The 19,613-nt window shown below is 37.5% G+C and overlaps 2 protein-coding genes across 2 annotated transcripts; one reads left to right on the forward strand and one right to left on the reverse strand.

The window, feature by feature from the left end:
* Nucleotides 1–6,515: 6,515 nt before the first annotated feature.
* Nucleotides 6,516–11,708, reverse strand: LOC137725140 (uncharacterized). Its single transcript, XM_068463730.1, has 18 exons — nucleotides 11,433–11,708; nucleotides 10,410–10,529; nucleotides 10,199–10,315; nucleotides 10,042–10,104; nucleotides 9,843–9,950; nucleotides 9,273–9,350; nucleotides 8,927–9,019; nucleotides 8,723–8,809; nucleotides 8,502–8,603; nucleotides 8,282–8,401; nucleotides 8,116–8,178; nucleotides 7,782–7,924; nucleotides 7,503–7,584; nucleotides 7,353–7,411; nucleotides 7,233–7,275; nucleotides 7,016–7,107; nucleotides 6,854–6,923; nucleotides 6,516–6,766 (listed from the first exon to the last, which is right to left on the reverse strand). The coding sequence occupies exons 1-18, from the start codon at nucleotides 11,649–11,651 to the stop codon at nucleotides 6,698–6,700; spliced, it is 1,728 nt and encodes a 575-aa protein (XP_068319831.1). The 5' UTR covers nucleotides 11,652–11,708; the 3' UTR covers nucleotides 6,516–6,697.
* A 1,253-nt stretch (nucleotides 11,709–12,961) lies between these two features.
* LOC137725378 (probable polyol transporter 4) lies at nucleotides 12,962–16,073 on the forward strand. The gene is made up of 2 exons (XM_068464039.1): nucleotides 12,962–13,452; nucleotides 14,420–16,073. Exons 1-2 carry the CDS (start codon nucleotides 13,233–13,235, stop codon nucleotides 15,847–15,849), a joined length of 1,650 nt encoding a protein of 549 aa, XP_068320140.1. The 5' UTR covers nucleotides 12,962–13,232; the 3' UTR covers nucleotides 15,850–16,073.
* Nucleotides 16,074–19,613: the final 3,540 nt, after the last annotated feature.

The raw sequence follows: 19,613 nt of genomic DNA on the forward strand, positions 1-19,613 counted from the left end.
TTAAAGAAAATATTTTTAATAATAAACAAGTGTCTTCAATAATAAAAAAAGTGTCTTAATTACAAAGAAAGTTGTCTAAGTGTAACGACCCGTCCTTAATTTTCTATGTAATTTTCTCCCAGAGTGTGTAAATTGACGTTTATACCCTTGTTGGCAAGGTGACGTGGACATAGTTCTTCGGCTTTAAATTATTTTTCTCGTTATTATAATTTAATAGTACTCGTTGTTACGATCGTGTGAGCGCGAGTTAGACCCGAAACGGTTTTGTGACGAAAAAATTACATTTAGTTAAAGTACGTAAACAACAGGTATAATTGTACATGTGTGCGTTAATTATTTAGTACTGGAAGCTACTGTTTTTCATAGGGTACATTAGATTTCGTCTGATTTCAAATTGTACAAATCTTATCACTTTTTTTCCTTTTTTAAAAGTGTGTCCCGTGACCACACTTCATCACCAATCATATCATTTTCCCACATCTTTTCACCCAATCAGACAACACCCTCTCTCTTCTTTCTGTCCAATCTTAACATTTCCTCTCTCTCTCTCTCTCTTCTTCTTCTTCTCTCCCTCACCTATCACTCTCTCTTCTTTGCAACAACAAGGACCATCACCAAACCTTGCAGATTGATCCTCAAATTATCACCATTGTGCTCCCCTCATCCTCACGAACCCATCCGTACAAACTGATCATGAAATGATCGAGTTTTTAGTGTCCAACTCGGAGCTCCGACTTGGGTGGAGTTTTCCCTGAAGTTTTTTCATTCGAGTTACAAGATTTTGGAGTTTTGGAAGCATCTAGGCAACTCCCCGAGGCCATTAGCCTAGTTTTGAAGTGGAACAAACGAGGAAACCCACGGGTTTGAGACAACAAAAGTAGGACTGAGAGTCTTGAGTCTATTTTGATCCATTTCCATCCACCTTTTGGACTTTTAAGAGGTACAAACTTGTTCTCCTCTTCCTGGGCTTCATTTCCATATAAAGTACATTGAAAATGATTGAGAAATGAAGAAGTTATGAGGTTTTGAAAATTTTCCAGAAATCAGTGAACCAGACGGTGGAGGTTAACAGGAGAAGAAGGAGAATATTCCGTTAAAGTTAACGGAATATTCTGACGTTGTTAGGTAACACCGTTAGATTTAATGGAAATATTTCGTCAAATATGACGGAATATTCCCTAGGGTTCTGTCAGCCTGTTAGGCGCGTGGCCTGCGCGTGTGGCCGCGACTTGGTGGCACGTTCGGCCACCGGCCAGTGTGTGCTTGGCGTGTAAGGGTCTGCGACGTCAAGTAAAATATTTTCGTATATTTAAACCCTCCATTTGAGCAAACTATGGGGGATTTTCCTAGCCTTTTTGTGTAGGTCCTAATTAATTAATTAGTAAAGTTATTTCACATATAGGTGAGACTTACCTCGAAAAGGTACAAGGACAAACAAGGCGCATGCTCACCTTGGATCCATTGTAGATGCCAGTCCTGTTGTACATGTTGGATTAGACAACTCCGACTCGTATGTGATGTGCCTAGCGCCAGTCTTCATGTGATTGTAGTACTAGAGCGTATATTATGATTACACCTAGTCCTGTTCATGTCAGATTCCCTCTGCATGAACTCGTGTGTTAGCATAGATTGATGAGCACCTGATTTTATTATGCTACTGTTGTGATATTATGATTAGTGTATTTCTGGATTTATTGTTGATTTACAGTTGTTTTCATACTTATATGTAGCATGATTTTTCTAGAAACTATACGTGTTTTACAGCGAGAGGTTACTATACTCAGAAAATAAATGTGTTTTATAAACCTTAGTTTTTGCCTACTCACCCTTCTATTTTTCGCCAATCCAGGACTTAGATAGCTGATTACTCTGTGGCGTACGAGGAATATCTGGCAGTTCTGACATACTCCTAAATAAATGTAGGGGCTTTTCCCGGTTATGTATTAAGTACTTTAACTAGTTTCAACTGCACACTTTTATGTCATCTACGCTGTGAACACTTATGTTTTATGGGTTTCTTCCCACTACTCCACACTCGCTACTTTAGATTAAATAAATGTTAGTTTTGGTTTAAATTTATCCATATTTTTATGCTTCATTTTTCTTTTTGATTACGTCACATTCGGGTGACGGCTAACATGCATTGACTCCGATCGGGGTGTGTGTCACATCCCAGCCCCAGCCCCCACCACATCCCGGCTCGACTCTATCGTAGCACGATATTGTCCGCTTTAGGCCCCGACCACGCCCTCACAATTTTGTTTCTGGGAACACACGAGAACTTCTAGTGGGTCACCCATCCTGGGATTGCTCTCACGCGAACTCGCTTAACTTCAGAGTTCATACGGAACCTGAAGCCAGTGAGCTCCCAAAAGGTCTCGTGTTAGGTAAAGATGAGAATATACATATAAGGCTTAGAGGATCCACTTCCCTGTGCGATGTAGGATGTTACAATCCACCCCCTTAAGGGCCCGACATCCTCGTCAACACATATCCGGCCAGGGATTGGCTCTGATACCAAATTGTCACATCCCGGTTCGAGCCCTCACCACATCCCGGACTCGACTCCATCGTCGCACGATATTGTCCGCTTTAGGCCCCGACCAAGCCCTTACGGTTTTGTTTCTGAAAACTCACACGAGAACTTCCCAGTGGGTCACCCATCCTGAGATTGCTCTCGCGCGAACTCACTTAACTTCAGAGTTCCTACGGAACCCAAAGCTAGTGAGCTCTTAAAAGGTCTCGTGCTAGGTAGAGATATGAATATACATATAAGGCTTAGAGGATCCACTCCCCTGAACGATGTGGAATGTTACAGTGTGTCACTAAGAGTTTTTAAATAAAAAATTTGTGAGGAATTTTTATTAACTTTCTAAAAAAATTAAATACAAATTTTAAATAACTTAAGCAAAAGAATAGTCTTAATAAGTTAACCAAAGAAACGAGGGCATCATACCACATTAATACATACTTAAATAATAAAATAGTACAATTTATAATAGTTGCATTCTCCTTTTAGGAATGAGTTCATTATATCCTTACGAATAACGTATCTTGAAGGTACAAATTTCACAATCGAAGCCGTTCAGTCTTTTAATTTTCAATTGAATATCATTCATACAAAAAAATCATTTCAAGCGGATATCATTTAGTCATATGAATGTACTAAACAAATTGACAGTATAGGTACTAAGTAACATGTTCATGATAAACCGCTTATTGTTTTGATGTATTTGATTGATTAAACGATCTCCAATTCAAATGATTTTTCGTAGAAATAATTTTCCAATGAAAATTAATAAATTGAAAATTTTTGATTTGGTATCATTCGTAAATGAGGGCATATAAGCATCTCCACATAGGGATGCAAGTATTATCTTTTAAGAATTCAATCTCACTGATCAAACGAAGAATTCCAAAAGCTTAAAACGCATGCCAGCACTTTGGTGGGGTTGCAAAAGAGGCAATCCTTTGTTTTATTGTATAATATCGTTGTCAGTTGTCACACTAATTAAATTATTAAGATGGATTATTATATTTTCCATGTGGGAGTGAGGAACTAGGGTAGGAAGGGTCCAAATATGATTGTTCCACGTGTCGCGATGTCATTGTCACGATAAAGGGGCATCGTGTTGGACTAGGTGTGTAATTGATGATGGTAACTATAGGTGTTTAGGTTTGTGCATGTGTAATCAGATCTTTTTCGGACTCAAAGGAAATGAGTTTATTCATCAAATGATCTGGACCATTGAAATTTGATCTAACAGCTACAAACAGAAAGTTCTCTAAAAGTTATAATAATTGTAGCCGTTTGATCAAATTTCAATGGTCCAGATCATTTGATTGTTGGGCTTAATTCCTTTGAGTCCTGAAAGAATCCGGTTCCTATGCATGTAACACTAATTATGGCTACTTTGATTAATTTGTTTGGAAATCAAGCAAGTTGCTGGCAAGTTACTTTGTCAAATCAGAATTGCTATTGTCTTTTCGAGTTTCTGTTTTTACAGTTATGTTAAGATTCGTGTTGTACCGTGCGATAAATTTTCTAATGAAATCGGGAACTTTGGTAAAATGTTAGGAAGTTACGTTGAATGAAAGAATGTAATTGCCAAGAACCTCCGCATTGACGAAAGGGTGGGACAGGAGAATTCGTGGGTAACTATCTACAAGTCAAGGTCAAATGACATGAAGTGTCAATAAAGTAATTGTGACACCCAAGAACTGAGTGTGGAGAAATTTTTAGGAGTGCCGGGTACACCAAAAAAATTTGGTGTACCCTCACTCATAATGGTGTACCCTATCCTCACTTATTTTTCAATAAATAAATAAAATCAAATTCTAATGAGTGAGGGTACACCAAAATTTTTTGATGTACCCGGCACTCCTAAAAATTTATCCTGAGTGTGGAATATTAAGATGGATAATGGATGGGCCTAAGCCCTATTCATGTATAGTAGTAGAGGGAGATCGAGATTTTCTCCAGATTTTATACTCTAGATCTTGCAGGTCAGATAATTCGGATTATTCAAGAAAGAGAGATATTTGGGCATTGGAGATCGAAATTATGTGTAAAGTAGGCTAGTAAAATGAGTCAATAGGACAACACAATTTAAATTAAATGATCCGGATTACTTGATAAGTGAAAAATAATTTGGAATGCCTTTGTGAATAATTGAGCCGACTAAAGGCCTTCAACAATGTCCCCCACTTTGCCCTAATAATACTCTTAATTCAAATCTAATCATAATACCGAATATCAGTTCCCTACAAACTAAACTAGAACTCAATTCCATGGAAAAATACAAATACCATAGGTCCCTAGGTCTCATCCTATGCCTACTCTGCTGCAATATCTGCATGCAATATCAACGTCATATCTTTTATTCATAAAATTTGAACTTAATATTTTTTTTAATAAAGTAAAGAAGAAGTATTATTGAACTTAATTGTCGTAATCATTCACATATAAAAAAAAAAAAATGAAAGAGTTTAATGTGCACGCTTAGAATTGGTCATAAAATTCGAGAAGCAATTGTGCAGTCCGTATTTTATACCCTAGTAGTACTCATTTTATATTTTCTAACATCTAGATTGGAGAAATCACAATGAATTCAAGTGCAGTGGAGAAAGAGAAAGCGGGAGTGAAAGAGGGAAACGCAACATCATTTCTTAGTGGCGAAGACCTCAGGGAAATAAAGTTGATCATCTTGGTGAGACATGACTCAGTTTTCACTTTTGAAAATCCCTTTTCTTTTTTAGCCTTTTTTGGCATAGGATGGGATACTTTCTCAAATGGTGGACGAATCTTATACAAAAAGAAACTGCTCTACTAAGGTCTTTATTTTAAAGACTTAAGGCTATCTTCAACGGAAGGGTTTATGTTTAGCTTCTGTCCAGATTATAGTTTTGTAAAAAATTATTTTTTAATAAACAGTGCCATGTCATATATATATATATATATAACTCCAACCGAAGGTAGCTATTCTTTAGCCCCATCAATAATTTATTATTTTAAGTTTGTTCTTTAATTTTATCAGTTAATTGAATTAAACTACCATATTAAAATAAGGTTTCCAGACATATTTTGAGGGTCACTTGTCGCTAAATGTTATTTTAAGTTTCATGTTATTAAATTTTTTAATTTTACTTGCATGTTAACATCTTAGACATTAAAATGAGGTAAGATAGTAAGAAAAGGTGAAAAGGAAGTGAGAAATTGTGTAAAAATGGCTTTAGGTATTTCTAGGAAAAAATTCTAATTTTTTAATTTCTTTTAAAATTTCATCTTTAAAAAATAAAAATTAAAAAAATTAAAAATTAAAAATTAAAAACTACATGACGTCAGCTAGTAACACAGCTGAGCCCAACTTTCAGACCTGGCTATATTTTGGCCCGATGGGTCTCAAATTTTTTTTGCCCAACCCTCCATTGAAGATTGATTTTGTATCAAATTGGATTATGTTTTAGCCTATAGCACTTTGACATGCTCGGTTGGAGATGGCCTAAGAAGTCCTTTATCAACCCTCAGATTAATCTTGTTAATTAAGCTATTAACATAAATAATCCATGTTACACAAAAACAAAAAACTAATTGACAAAACAAAAACCAAAAAGAAATGAATAATAGAAAAGAACATTTCACATCATGTCGAATTCCTTCCACTTGCAAAACCAAAGCTCTTTATTGAATGTCTAAACCCAGGAGAAGAGCAATGGTGCAAGCAATCGATGGAGGAGGTAGGGGATGTGGAGGAGAAAGTCAGCAAAGGAAGAAGACAGAATGTTTCACGCGAGACTAGTATATTAAAAACACTTTATTAATAAGTATAGTTTTTTAGTTCAAACCCCTCATGAAGTGTGATTATTTTGTGTTTTGTCCTTATAATACAAAAATTGTCCTCATTAATAAAAATAGTTGTCGAAAATGTTTTTCAATAAAAGAAGTTTTGTGAGGAACTTTTTATGAATTCTTCCTAGATTTATTTTGAAATTGGTTTACTCTGAACGGTTACAAATTAACTTGACAAAAAGTGAATATTTGTATTACAACATAGATCACTATGTGTGTATCAAAGCGGTACAAGCAGAGCAAACGTATCATATTTCTCGGAAAAACACCGGCACCAGAATCTCAACGTCAGGAGGGTGGGTGGCTTCCCATCCAGCAATAACTTGGTAATAACAATAGAGATAGAGCCTAAAACTTGAAGTCCCTCTTCTTGTTTTTCCCTTCCTTGTCTTGCTTACGTTTCCTCTTCTTCTCGTTCTGCACCAAAAACCCGACTCATTACAGTTTCTTAAACGCGTCGAGTAAAGGAAAAAACAACAACAAAGGTATAGACAAGGCACACACCTCTGCGACCATGTCACTGAAATCTTCCTTCTGACTTCGCAGCTTCTCCTCCTCCCTTGCTTCTTCGTACCTGTTAAATGCGTCACACTAGTTATAAGCTATCTGTTGCTGCTAAGGTACATTGTAAAAGTAAAGTTCAATTTTTTCATGTCTCGGACTTACTTTGCAGGCAAAACGGTCTCCATATCATCCAATTCTTCGGGTTGTATAGTGACCTCCACTTTGTCTGCTTTCTGACCTCTAAGTAGCTCAACCTAAGAGAACAATGACAAATCATTCAATAATACACAATCAAGACAAATTAGAGTATGAAGGGATGGATACATCGGACTTGCTTATAGAGCTCATAAAGCAAAAAAATTCATGCAGTCTTTCTTACCTTTTTGGGCCCTGCTTTGTCTTGGGTGCCGCTCAAATTATACCTGCAAGTGGAAAAGACACATTTAGCAACTAATCAAATTGAAAAATAATATTTAAAAGAAACAAGCAGATTGCGTACGTGTGACCCGTTGCAAGAAGTGTCCCCGGAGCAATTCTTTCTTCTTTTTGTTCAAGTACCTTTGCAAAACAAGTCAGAAGAAGAATTAGATCCTTTTGTTAATCAAACATACTACACAAATTGACAAATGTCTCTAATCACTGAGCTTACTTGGTATAGAGGCTTTTCAGATTCTTTTTTCTGATCCTTGCGCAGTTCAATTTGAGCAGGTGTCTCAACGCCAGTGGGAGTACTGCAGAAAAAAGGTGAAAAATTAGTACTAAACGAAAAAACAAAAAGAAAAGATTTTACGTTACAATCTTCAGTGGAAGGAAAAAAGGTAAAATAACCAATCTGGAAAAACGAAAAAGAAAAAACCTAAGAAACTGACCACCAAAAAAGCATATGTTAAAAACAAAATAAATATGGGAAACGCCGGAAATAAGATACCTTGAGAGGCTGTCTACAGATTGAATGCCATCCTCTAAATCTTCTTCCTCAGGCTGTTCTTCCTCTTCCTCCTCTTCTTCTTCTTCCTCCTCCTCCTCTTCCTCCAAATCACCCCAATGCTTTGTCTTGTCAACAGGCTCCTCCTGAATTTAAATGAAAATGTTATTGCAATATAAAATGAAAGGCTATGGTCTGATGACAATGCCATGAAGTAAATAACAATAATACAAGTCAATCATAAATATATATCCTAGTAATTAATGTAGTACTCTAAAGGCTCATTAGACAAATAGAAATTATGTACAACGTTAAATCTAATGGTCAAAAGTGGTACCTCATAATTGGGCTGATCTTGTTGCTGAACGCCAAATACATCCCCATACAACGGTTGGCCATACTGTTAAATGACCAAAGTTAAATGGTTAAAAGACAAATACTTATACAAAGTATTTGAAATTAGAACTAAACAAAGGAAACAATACCAAGAATTTAAAACTTACTTCATCAACGGGAGGCTTTCCCCAGCCACCAGGATGGTAACCAAAGCTAGCACCAGGAGGGATTGGAGCATTCAGCCCGGGAATTTTCAGATGTGGATATGATGGTGGAGGACCATATCTCTACAAGAAAAAAAAAATTTGAAAATTCAAGGCAATACCCAACATTAATACAAATACACCACAGAGTTGAAAACCAAACACAATATTTTTGCATACTCACCTGCATATTGATGAGCCATGGGGGAGGAGCACCATCTGGCATACCCAGAGCTTCTTTTAGTTCATGCGAAAGCATGCCTGGTTTCATCTCCCTCAATTTCACCTGAACACAAAACCGGAAAACAACACAAACAAAAATTAAGTTGCACCTTCACACAAGATAAAATATTCACGCGGCCAAGAGCATAAAGATGCTTATAAATAAATGCTGGAATAATATACCTCAAACTCCTTCCCTTCATGGTACAGATCACCAAGAGTCGTCAACTTTGGCTTAGTCTGGTACTTGAAAAATGCATCATGGAGAACCTAACAAACAGAAACCAGTCTTATCAGTAAAACAAGATATAACCATTACAGATGCGTGTCCTCTGGAATTACATTAAAACACAAGATTAAAAAGTCAGAATTATAATTAATGAGTACCTGATAATCGATATCCATTTTCCCCATCTTTGGTTGCATACGCTCTCGTTGTTTTTGCTTCAACTTCTTACTATCTTCTTTTTCAATGTACGCCTACATAAGACAACCAAATAACAACCAACAGGCAACACCGTGAGAAAAGCGAAAAGACAAGGCAGATAGAAGCATAAATATAATTATGCGTAAGCTACAAAAAAATGATGCATGTTTCTTAGTTACAACTTAATTAGCTTCATGAACAAAAGAAATATTTTACTTATATTATGAGCCAAAACTTTAACGAACAAGCCGTGCTTGAACAAAACTTTTGAGATTTTTCAAGATAATAATCTTATGAACGATTTACCTGTCTAATTTTCTCAATTCCCGTAGCAGCAATGAAGTCGGGAAGCTGAAACGGTTGTTTCTCAATACCACGTTTACCCTGTAAAATCAATCCAGTCTCGATGAGATATAAGTAATAATTTACAATCATCGTCATATTTTCTACATCAAATCAGCAGTATTAAATATATGTATTTTAGCAGAGTTGGGCCCAATGGCTAAGCATTATTGGAAGGCATCTGAAAATTCAAAACAGATTTATCAGCGCTTTTAAAGTGAATATGATCCTAAAATCCATCATGCATACTCAAAATATCCCCAATAATAGCACTAAATTAGGCCTAGATCCCCACCCCACTAGGAGATAAATAAAGATAAAACATTCAAGGTGTAATTTTCCAAACACCTACAAGTCCAGGCTCCATGGTTGTCACAGCCGCTCCCCTGCAAGAACCACATGTATACATATAAGAGAAACCTCATCGACGTGATCTTCCCTCACTCTATTCCCTAATCCCATCATGTTAATAATACCCATTAATCATGCATCCACCTTTTATTCAATAGTTTGAAAATAAGGGGGATCGCTAACCTGTAGAAATTTCCTTTTCTGACACCAATGTCTTGGCACGGGTACAGTATTGCGATATGATTTTAGAAACACCAGCAGCTTAGGATCAGCTGCAGTTGCATCCCACACCTGAGAACATGTAGCAAGACAATCTTAATTTCAAACATACATAAACAGACAATAACAAGAACAACATATAAATAAAACAAAGTATCCACACCTCAACAACATCAGGCCTTTGGCAGATCTGTTTCAATTCGGCAATCTTCATTCTCCGTTGAAGCTGCAAGATAACAAAACATTTATTTCAGCCTCAACGAACAAAATGCTTCCAGTAATAATGTTAACAACTTAACAATAAGAAAATACTAACATACCTTTTTCTTCTTGTTTGATATGCCTTTCTCTTTTTGTTCATTATCCTGCTCTTCCTCTTCAGAATCTGAGTCAGCCTTCTTTTTTGGGGCTCCTTCAGACTCATCCTTCTTATCCTCCTGGATGGATAAAACAATCAATGCATCATTACATAGTCTCACAAAGAAAAACAAGTTCAATATAATTCAGATGTTAGACAAAATGCTTTTTTACCTCAACACCCACGGAGTCCTGGAAGCAGAATTTCTCGAAAATTTTTCTGAATTCCTCATCCATGCCATCACTTAGCTCAGGTTTCTCTGGAACATATTCAATTTGAACTTGCTCAATAATCTACACAGTTCAAAAGTTACATTAATACACATGGTAAGATAATAGACCAAAAATAGCAGATTAGAAAATTTTCAACACTATTACAAACTCTTATTCGTTTGTCACGTGAAACAGGAAAAAAATACACATCTATAAGAAAAAAACAGTTGAACAACTTTCAAAATGGGTTTTCAACACTAGCATGTACAAATCTGATTAGGAATGCTAAAATATGATTAAGAAAGAACAAAAACATAGTTTCGAATTACTCTTTCCTCACCACTGAGAAACAGGGTAAAAATACTAAAAAAGTGGCTACTGCTAAGCACACTACACCTTCAGTGCAAAATAAGAAGTTACAGGGTAACAATTACTTTTCTGAGATTTAATCGAGGGTGTACTTCAATTACTGGCTTGGTATGATTAAAACCCTTCACATTGTTCTTTGTTTTCGTTACATATCTAGCCGCTTCTACACAACCAGGGTTTCAAACCCAAAGCTAATTAGGTAAAGGAATTGAACAAAAAACCCCAAAACCACCGTTCTACAACAAAATAATCTACCAAACAGAATAGCAACCAAATCAGAGTACAACACTTGATCGAAACCCTTATGTCTACCATACAGAATGGCATCGAAATCAGAGCACTATACTTCTCTAAAGCCCTATAAATCAATCTGCAACGAACAATTAGGCACAATGAATCGAACGCAAAACCCTAAAACCACCGCTCTACAACAAAAATAAACTACTAAACAGAATGGCATCCAAATCAGACTACAACACTTCGTTAAAACCCTAAAATCTACCAAACGAACGGCATCCAAATCAGAACACAAGACTTCGTTAAGACACTAGAAATGAATCGGCAAACTAAATAAACATCTCACAAACGAATCAGATGGGGAGGGAGGTGAAGAACCTGTTGAGGATCGTTGTTCTCCTTGACGTCATCGTCGGTCTCGCCGGCGCTGGACTCCAGCGCCTGAGAGGCCTTGTTGTTCTTCTTTTGCTTTCTCCTGCGACGGCGTCGCTCGCTCTCCCTCGACTTCTTGGCGGCGGTGGCGTTGTTGGTAGGGATTGCGTTCAAGTCGCCGTTCGCAACGACGCCGTTTGGCTGCGAGAGAACCTCCGCAGTCATGGTTCCGGATCGGAAGTGCAGAGCGAAAACCAAATCGAGAGGAAAGAGGGTGTGGTTTGGGAAGATAATTAGTGACTGGATAGTGGGAATGATATTTATATATTCCAAGAAATTGGCACGTGAGAGGCTACTATAATTGGGCCTTTTATTTTATTAATTAGGCCCATATCAAAGTTTGTGAGTGCGTAGGTTTTAAAATGGGCTGGACCCCTAATCAAGTCCAATTAGGCGAGAGAATCTGTCAATAGGGAGAAATTTATTTTTTAAGTTTTCAACCAATTGTATTATTACACTTGTTTACTAAAGTGGGCCAGAGTTAACATGATAAATTAGGGTGTGGGGTAGGTTGTGTTTTTTGTGTCTGAATCTGCACCGATACATGTGGTCTGGTTGCCGAACTCTAAAATTTTCTTTTTCCATTCGATGTTGGTGGCCTTGCAATAGTGGTGCAACTGAATTGATGAAGGTTGCTTCAATTTTGTAGGGAATATATCGTCAATACGGGTCATGCGCAAACCAAGCGCACAACTCAAGTGCATATGAGCATTTATGTCGACTTGAGAGGCTACTATAACACAAGTGACTCTTTACCACAATGGTAAAAAAGTGTTGAGATCTCGCATGACGGCGTGGGCAGGCTACTATAACAATTGAGCGTTAAATTTCAGGCCCATACGATAGTTTGTGTAAGCTTAAGCCCAAAGTATAAGAGAACTAGGCTCAGTTACAAAGCGACGTCCAACGCGTGTCCCCACTTTGCTGGCCAGCACAACATCCTCACCAGAATATGATGTAGAAAATGAACCTAATTCAATCTTTTAATATTTATAGTCAATGTAATTTTTCATGGAATAGTATCCTTCCAGAATGCTCATACTTTTCCGATGCAGAAATAGTGAACGACAATGAATTTACACTTTGGTAGATTTCTGAAAGGATAGAATCCGAAGAAGATTATCTTCCAACAAAAGAAGTTTTTAACATTGATGCGGGACGAAATTAAGATTTTTTTTGCCGGTGGGCTATAATGAGCTTTCTCAGCCCAAGTTTACCCTCAAAAGGTAAAAAAATTAAAGAATCCTTTATTTTGCTTAAGAAAAAAAGGAAAAGATGTAAACGGCATAAAGAAAAAACATTATTTAAAAAAAATTATCTACTTAAATTATATAACGTGACAATTAAAAAAAAATTCAATCATCAATCGTCATATCATATATTACACAAAATATAATCTAAAAAATATAATTTCTTATTTCCTAAAAGAAAAAAAAAAAAACGCGTCGGGCCTCAACCTTATTTCTCACCACTTTCTCTGTTGTCTTTCGTAACCCCCCCTCCTCTCCTCTGCTTGTCAGTTTTTTGTCCAAGTCAAAAATAAAAAAGAACAAAACCAAAAGTCCCTCTTCCTCTGTTCCAGATCTGAGACAAAACCCACAAAAATTCTTTTGTTTTTGTCCAATAACTGAGTTCGATCGGATTAAGAACTCGAAAAAACAGCTGCCCACGTAAAAAAGTCCCTTCCTTTCTCTTCCTCCTCGCCAGAACGGAGGAGAGAGAGAGAGAGAGAGTTAGAGAGAGAGGATGATGGGGTTGCTGGGTGGGCAGCAAAACGGAAATGCAGCTGAGAATGGGATTGCTGGGTCCGAATTTCAACTCGGGGGGAGCAAGACCAAGTACCAGAGAATGGAGTCCGAGGTCGGAGAGACAGCGGAAGATGCTCCATTGACCGACAAAAATACCAGGAGATATGTCTTGGCCTGCGCAATCTTTGCCTCCCTCAATTCCGTGCTTCTTGGATACGGTTTGTATTTCTTTCTCTTTCCTTGATCTATGTTTTTCTCGCTTGATCTGCCCGACCATTTTGCTTTTTGTGCATTTTTCTAATTTTATTTTGTTTTTTTATTTTATATTTAATATGTTTTTGTAATTCTGTTTGATCTGCTTATCGGGATTTAATGGTTGTAAATATACATGTAATTTATTTATTTATTTAATAATTGAAATAAACAAGACAACTATATTTTGATGGAGGGCAGAGACAGTGCAACTTGGTGTTTTTTAGTGCATTTTTTTGCAAGTGGTATGGAATTGTTAAGGATGTTTTTCCGACTTAATTGTTAAAAAATATTCATCTGGTTGTCTTGTGGGATACAATGTTACAATCCAAGCGAATAAATGTATCCAATTTTGAGTTAAGTTTCAGAATTTTACTAGTGGGAAGTTTAATGTGTCATATTTAGTGCTTAAAATATCCACAAAATTGTCGATCTTTCCGTTGAAATATCCGAAAAATCAAGGTTCGGTATGAAAAGGGGGTGAAATGCAAACTTCAAACTATATCGGCGAGATATAGGAAAATCAATGAATAGCGGTGACATTTACTGATTCACTACAGAAATGAGTTGACCTATATATCGATATTTTAAACACTGGTCATATTGCAATTGCAATATCCTTTTACAATTCTTTGAGCACTTGAAAATGGTGTAACGAAGTAAAGAATCTTGTTTGACTCTTACATTATATGGCTTTTCGGAAAGGGTGTAGATTTTCATACTCCTGTTTTCTACTACTCTGCAGCTCTTCCCTTCGAAAAATGCAGTAACATTTTGTGTTTTTATTTTTTCCCTTGGCTTGGTTCGTTGTGATTTTGGTCTTTTGTAAGAGGAAACTTTAAATCCTTCTTCATTTATAACCCTTTACTTAACTGGTAACTTTTATGGGGTACAACTACCTGGTTTATAATGTGTGTTTTTATCACAATGCAGATGTGGGTGTTATGAGTGGAGCAATTATATTCATCCAAGAGGATCTGAAACTCACCAACGTACAACTAGAACTTCTTGTTGGAATTTTGAGTATAGTCTCGCTATTGGGAAGCTTAGCCGGCGGAAAAACTTCTGATGTCATTGGTAGAAAGTGGACAATTGCATTGGCATCAATTGTCTTTCAGACTGGTGCTCTTATAATGGCCCTTGCTCCTAATTTCACAGTACTGATGATTGGTAGACTCTTTGCAGGGGTGGGGATAGGATTCGGGGTCATGATTGCACCTGTTTACATTGCTGAGATTTCTTCTGCAACAGCACGAGGATCTCTTACATCTCTTCCTGAGATTTTTGTAAATTTTGGGATCCTGCTTGGATATATATCAAATTATGTTTTTTCAGGACTTCCTGCACATATAAGCTGGAGGGTCATGCTTGGTGTGGGGCTCATACCTTCCATCTTTCTTGGATTTTCTCTTTTTGTGATCCCGGAGTCCCCTAGGTGGTTGGTGATGCAGAATAGGATGGAAGATGCAAGGATGGTATTGATGAAGACTAATGAGAGTGAAAAAGATGTTGCGGACAGATTGGCAGAAATACAGCAAGCCGCAGGGATGGCCAATGCTGAAAACTATGAAGCAAAAGCTATATGGCGCGAAATTGTTAGTCCTAATCCCGCAGTTCGACGAATGCTGATTACTGGTTGTGGAATCCAATGTTTCCAACAGATTACTGGTATTGATGCACTTGTGTATTATAGTCCTACAATTTTCAAAGATGCTGGGATTAAGGGCAACACTGAAGTTCTTGCTGCAACTGTTGTTGTCGGGTTTACCAAAACTGTGTTCATCTTGGTAGCTATCTTTCTGATTGACCGAGTGGGGAGAAAGCCTTTGCTTTACGTGGGCACTATAGGAATGACCGCTTGTTTATTTGTTCTGAGCGTCGCTCTAGCATTGCCAGGACAGGGGGAAGTGGGGATTGGAGTGGCAATATTAGCTGTTTGTGGGAATGTAGCTTTCTTCTCAGTAGGCATTGGCCCAATTTGTTGGGTATTGTCATCGGAAGTCTTCCCTCTAAAGCTTCGAGCTCAAGCATCTGCCCTTGGGGCCGTTGGTAGTAGGGTTAGTAGTGGTGTCATTACCATGTCATTCCTCTCCGTGTCTGGGGCAATAACAGTGGCAGGAACCTTCTTTATTTTTTCATTGATTTCAGCTCTCTCTGTTGCTTTTGTCCACACATGTGTTCCAGAAACAAAAGGAAAGACTTTGGAAGAAATTGAAATGCTTTTCCAAGACAAAGGAGAATGGCAAGGCGGTGGTGAGGTTGAAATGGGAGATGCAGAACGTCTGGTGGAGAACAAACTTCCAACAATAGAGCCTGTAACAAGTCTGGAGCCATATAGGCAGGTTGCACGCTACATAAATTAGTTTTAGTATACTTACGTTTCCTCGATTTGTATGAGTATTAAATGTACGCGATTGCACATATTACAGCAGAACCAAAAGAGAAATGTTTTGCCAGCCATCTTGTTCTTCGCTCACATGTACTTGAAACCTATTTAGAGCTTCCATGGACTTCACTTTGAAGGTTCATCGAGATCGAAATCAGATTGTATTGATTTAGTTGAACAATAAGGATTACATTTCCGGTCTTCTGCATCTATAACCATTATGCTCACTTATGATTTGAATAGAGGGTTAGTCAGGCTTTGTTCTACTCAATTTTCCTACAGCAGTTATCGTGTCTACTTCTGTTTATGGTTATCTTATTAAGCTTGTTCCCTTCTGTCTGTTTAATTCCTCAAAGGGCACTTTGACTTCTATTAAGGTTGTTACTAGCCTCTCCACACACGCTCTCAAATCCCACATCACTGCAGACCAATCTCTGCCTTTCTTGCTCTCAAATCCCACATCACTCATGACCCTCACTATGTCTTGCCAAAAAACTGGTATACAATGCTTCTATTTGCGAATGGATTCGTGTCACATGCAATGCTCCTCGCAACAAAGTCCATGCCTTGAACCCTTCTTACATGGCGTTGGTAGGCACCATCCCTCCACACCTAAGGGAACCTCTCCTTCCCCGGACAGCTCCGTCTCCAAAACAACAGCTTTTGCGGCTCTCTGCCTATCAGATGGTTCGTTTGCAAGGATTGAAGTTCGTAACTTTTGCATACAACCGATTAAGCAGGGAGATCCCATCATTTTTCGGGTCACTGCCAAAACTCGAGTACTTGCATTTGGGTGGCAATGAACTTACGGGTTCTATACCTGCAAGCCTCTTCAATGCATCCTCCTCGTCACTGCAAGAGCTTGTTCTTCCTGACAACGCGCTTTTGGGTTCAATGCCCTCAACCATTTTCAACATGTCCTCACTGCAGGCCATTGATCTCACTAACTGCAGCCTGTCTGATGAACTTCCGGGGAACATTTTTAGTCAGCTTCCTAATTTGTAAGCGATTTATTTGTCACTTGACCATTTTTCAGGCCAAGTCCCATCCAGTTTATTCAGTTGCTCCCAACTCCAACTGTTATCTCTATCCTATGGTAACTTCACCGGAAGCATAGCTGCCGGAATTTTGAATCTCGCCATGCTTACCGAGTTATATTAGGGCTATAACAGCTTAAGACTATACATTTTAAATACTCTAATCGATGTTGGCGGACATGTTGTCCCAACCAACTGGTCTAACTCAAGTGTTAAATTACGATGTACATAAATTATACAAAGAAGAAGATATTGCTTGATCTTAGATCAATCAGCTTCATTATCTCTTTGCTAATATTCTATTCACCTTGCGCAACAAGAGGATGAGGTGTTTGGTTGACTTCTACAAATTTAACACCAAGACAAAACTATTAAACACAATTAGCGACACAGAAAATCAATCGTGGTTCCATAAACTATTAAGAGATGTCTTCATATATTTTAGTCTAATTATAGAAGAGACGTCAGCACGGAGAATTTATAATCATCGTTTTATCCTTATATATTTTAGTTTAATTCAACTGTGAACACGTCTAATGTTTTGACTTGTGAAAGAAATGAAAATGCGGAGTACAAATTTCTTTATCTGCAGATGATACACCTAACTTTCAAAACAATATTAATCTGTTTGAATAAATTTTCCCCTTGCCTTGACTTGTTGAGGGAGGCATGTATTCGATTTCAAAGCTTTGGTACTCGAATACATGCCTAACGGGGAAACTCGAGAAATGGTTGCACTCGCACTCTCACGACTATTTTTCTGATATGCTGCAGAGACTGAACATAATGGTGGATGTTGCATTAGCGTTGGAGTATCCGCACCACGGTTATTCAACACTGATCGTTCATTGCGACATATGGTTGCGCATGTTTCTGATTTTGGTATTTCCAAACCCTTGGGGGAAGGGGAATCCACAACACGAGCCAAGACCCTCGCGACAATCGGGTATATGGCACGAGGTGATCATGTATTTTCCATTAGCTACATTATTAGTTCATATATAACTTTTTCTTTCTTGTTTGCATAATTTTTTTTTCGCGTTATGAGCAGAAGGAATTGTATCTACATGAGGCGATGTTTATAGTTATGGCATTCTGTTGACGGAAACATTTACAAGAAAGGAGCCTACTGATGCAACATTTGCAGCAGAAATGAGCTTGAAGAGTTGGATTATCGATGTTTTAAGTGGTTCGATAATCGAAGCTGTGGACGGAGATCTGCTTGGACGAGAAGACGAAAACTATGCTGCCAAGGAGCAATGGTTGTATTCAATCTTCAGCTTATCCACAAAGTGTACCCCAGATTTGCCGGAGGATAGGATTGATATGAAAGATGTGGTGACAAAGTTCCAAATGACAAAAGAAACGTTTCTTGCAAATATCAGCACTTGACCTACTTGGAAGCTTTATATCTTGTGGTACTTTAGAAGCATTTGAAGGGCATTGGAAATTGTAATTTGGTATAGTGTTCATGCTCCGGTTAGAAGATGCGATTATAAGACGAAATTTAAGGACAAAAGAGGTAGAAAAAAACTAAAAACTTAGTAAGACTTTAAAAGAGATTGTAAGAAAAGATACAGAATACTTGGACTTAGCGAAAGACTTGGCGTAGAACCAAGCGCAATGGTGTTTTAGGATTCTTACAAGCTCACAGCCGACCCTATGTAATGGAATAAGAGTTAGTTTTTGTTGTTATTGTTGTTGAAGTTTGTATTAAGTGTTCTTGCTCTTTGATTGAATATTCCTCATCTCAGAAGCAGTCTCGAACAGACACTTTATCTATATTGTAAAATATGCATTTGATGGGTAGGAACGGAAAGGGATCTCTCCGGATTCCTTTGCATCTAATCCACCTAGTCCAGGATTTGGGCCGTTGAAATTTAATCCAACGGCTACAAACAGGGAGCCCCTTTAAAAGTGATAATAATTGTAACCGTTAGATCAAATTTCAACGATCCGAATTCCAAACTAAATGAATTAGGTGAAAAGGGATCCGGAGAATATCCCTTTCCGGTAGGAACACACTGAAAATGAAAGAAGACATGAAGGCCACATGTGGTGGAGACCAACAAGACAAGACAATCCAATAAAGGTTGTAGTTATGGATGTCTAAACTTCGAGTATGGATATTTGCCCTTTAGTGGAAACCGGTCCCTAACTAATCCCTTCCTTCTGTAGCCAAGTAGATTCAAGAGTTACAATTTACTTAAAATCTAATTTACCGTTAAACGAAACTGTCTTTGTCCCAGTTTTAATATCACTCTCCTTGTGTGATATATGAGAGGTGATAAAATCGGACTAAAGAAGTTTTTCTCGTACCTCAAATCATAAATGCACGTTATTAGTAATAGGAGTATGATTCTCTCTTCTTTCTTATTTGGAATTTTAAAAATTATCAGCAAACATGATTTAGAGATTCACAATTTCACACCCCCATGATACAGAGATTAATTGGAACTCATTAATGTTTGAGATCCGAGGTTAATATTATTACATTAAGAGCTGATACGTGACGCTATTTTTTTATACAATTTTTTACACACATTTTGTGGAGCCTATTCCTTAATACATTTTAATGATCTGAACCGTTTATCTTTTAAAACATCATTTATATATCATTCTTGCTAAAATTAGACAAATCCAAAACTATTAAGGTATTTATTTGTAGTAAATAACATGGACGAATATGGGTTTACAAACAAAC

Source organism: Pyrus communis, chromosome 2 (genome assembly GCF_963583255.1).
Source record: "Pyrus communis chromosome 2, drPyrComm1.1, whole genome shotgun sequence".
NCBI classification, from domain to species: domain Eukaryota; kingdom Viridiplantae; phylum Streptophyta; class Magnoliopsida; order Rosales; family Rosaceae; genus Pyrus; species Pyrus communis.

What these genes read in the sequence shown, in the direction of transcription:
- LOC137725140 (XM_068463730.1), bottom strand. Translation starts at nt 11,651, where the DNA reads ATGACTGCGGAGGTTCTCTCGCAGCCAAACGGCGTCGTTGCGAACGGC. An exon ending in AGGACTCCGTGGGTGTTGAG is followed by an intron (nt 10,316 to 10,409) that starts GTAAAAAAGCAT and finishes TTATCCATCCAG; the next exon opens with GAGGATAAGAAGGATGAGTC. An exon ending in CTTCTTGCAACGGGTCACAC is followed by an intron (nt 7,276 to 7,352) that starts GTACGCAATCTG and finishes TTCCACTTGCAG; the next exon opens with GTATAATTTGAGCGGCACCC.
- LOC137725378 (XM_068464039.1), top strand. Translation starts at nt 13,233, where the DNA reads ATGATGGGGTTGCTGGGTGGGCAGCAAAACGGAAATGCAGCTGAGAAT. An exon ending in TTCCGTGCTTCTTGGATACG is followed by an intron (nt 13,453 to 14,419) that starts GTTTGTATTTCT and finishes ATCACAATGCAG; the next exon opens with ATGTGGGTGTTATGAGTGGA.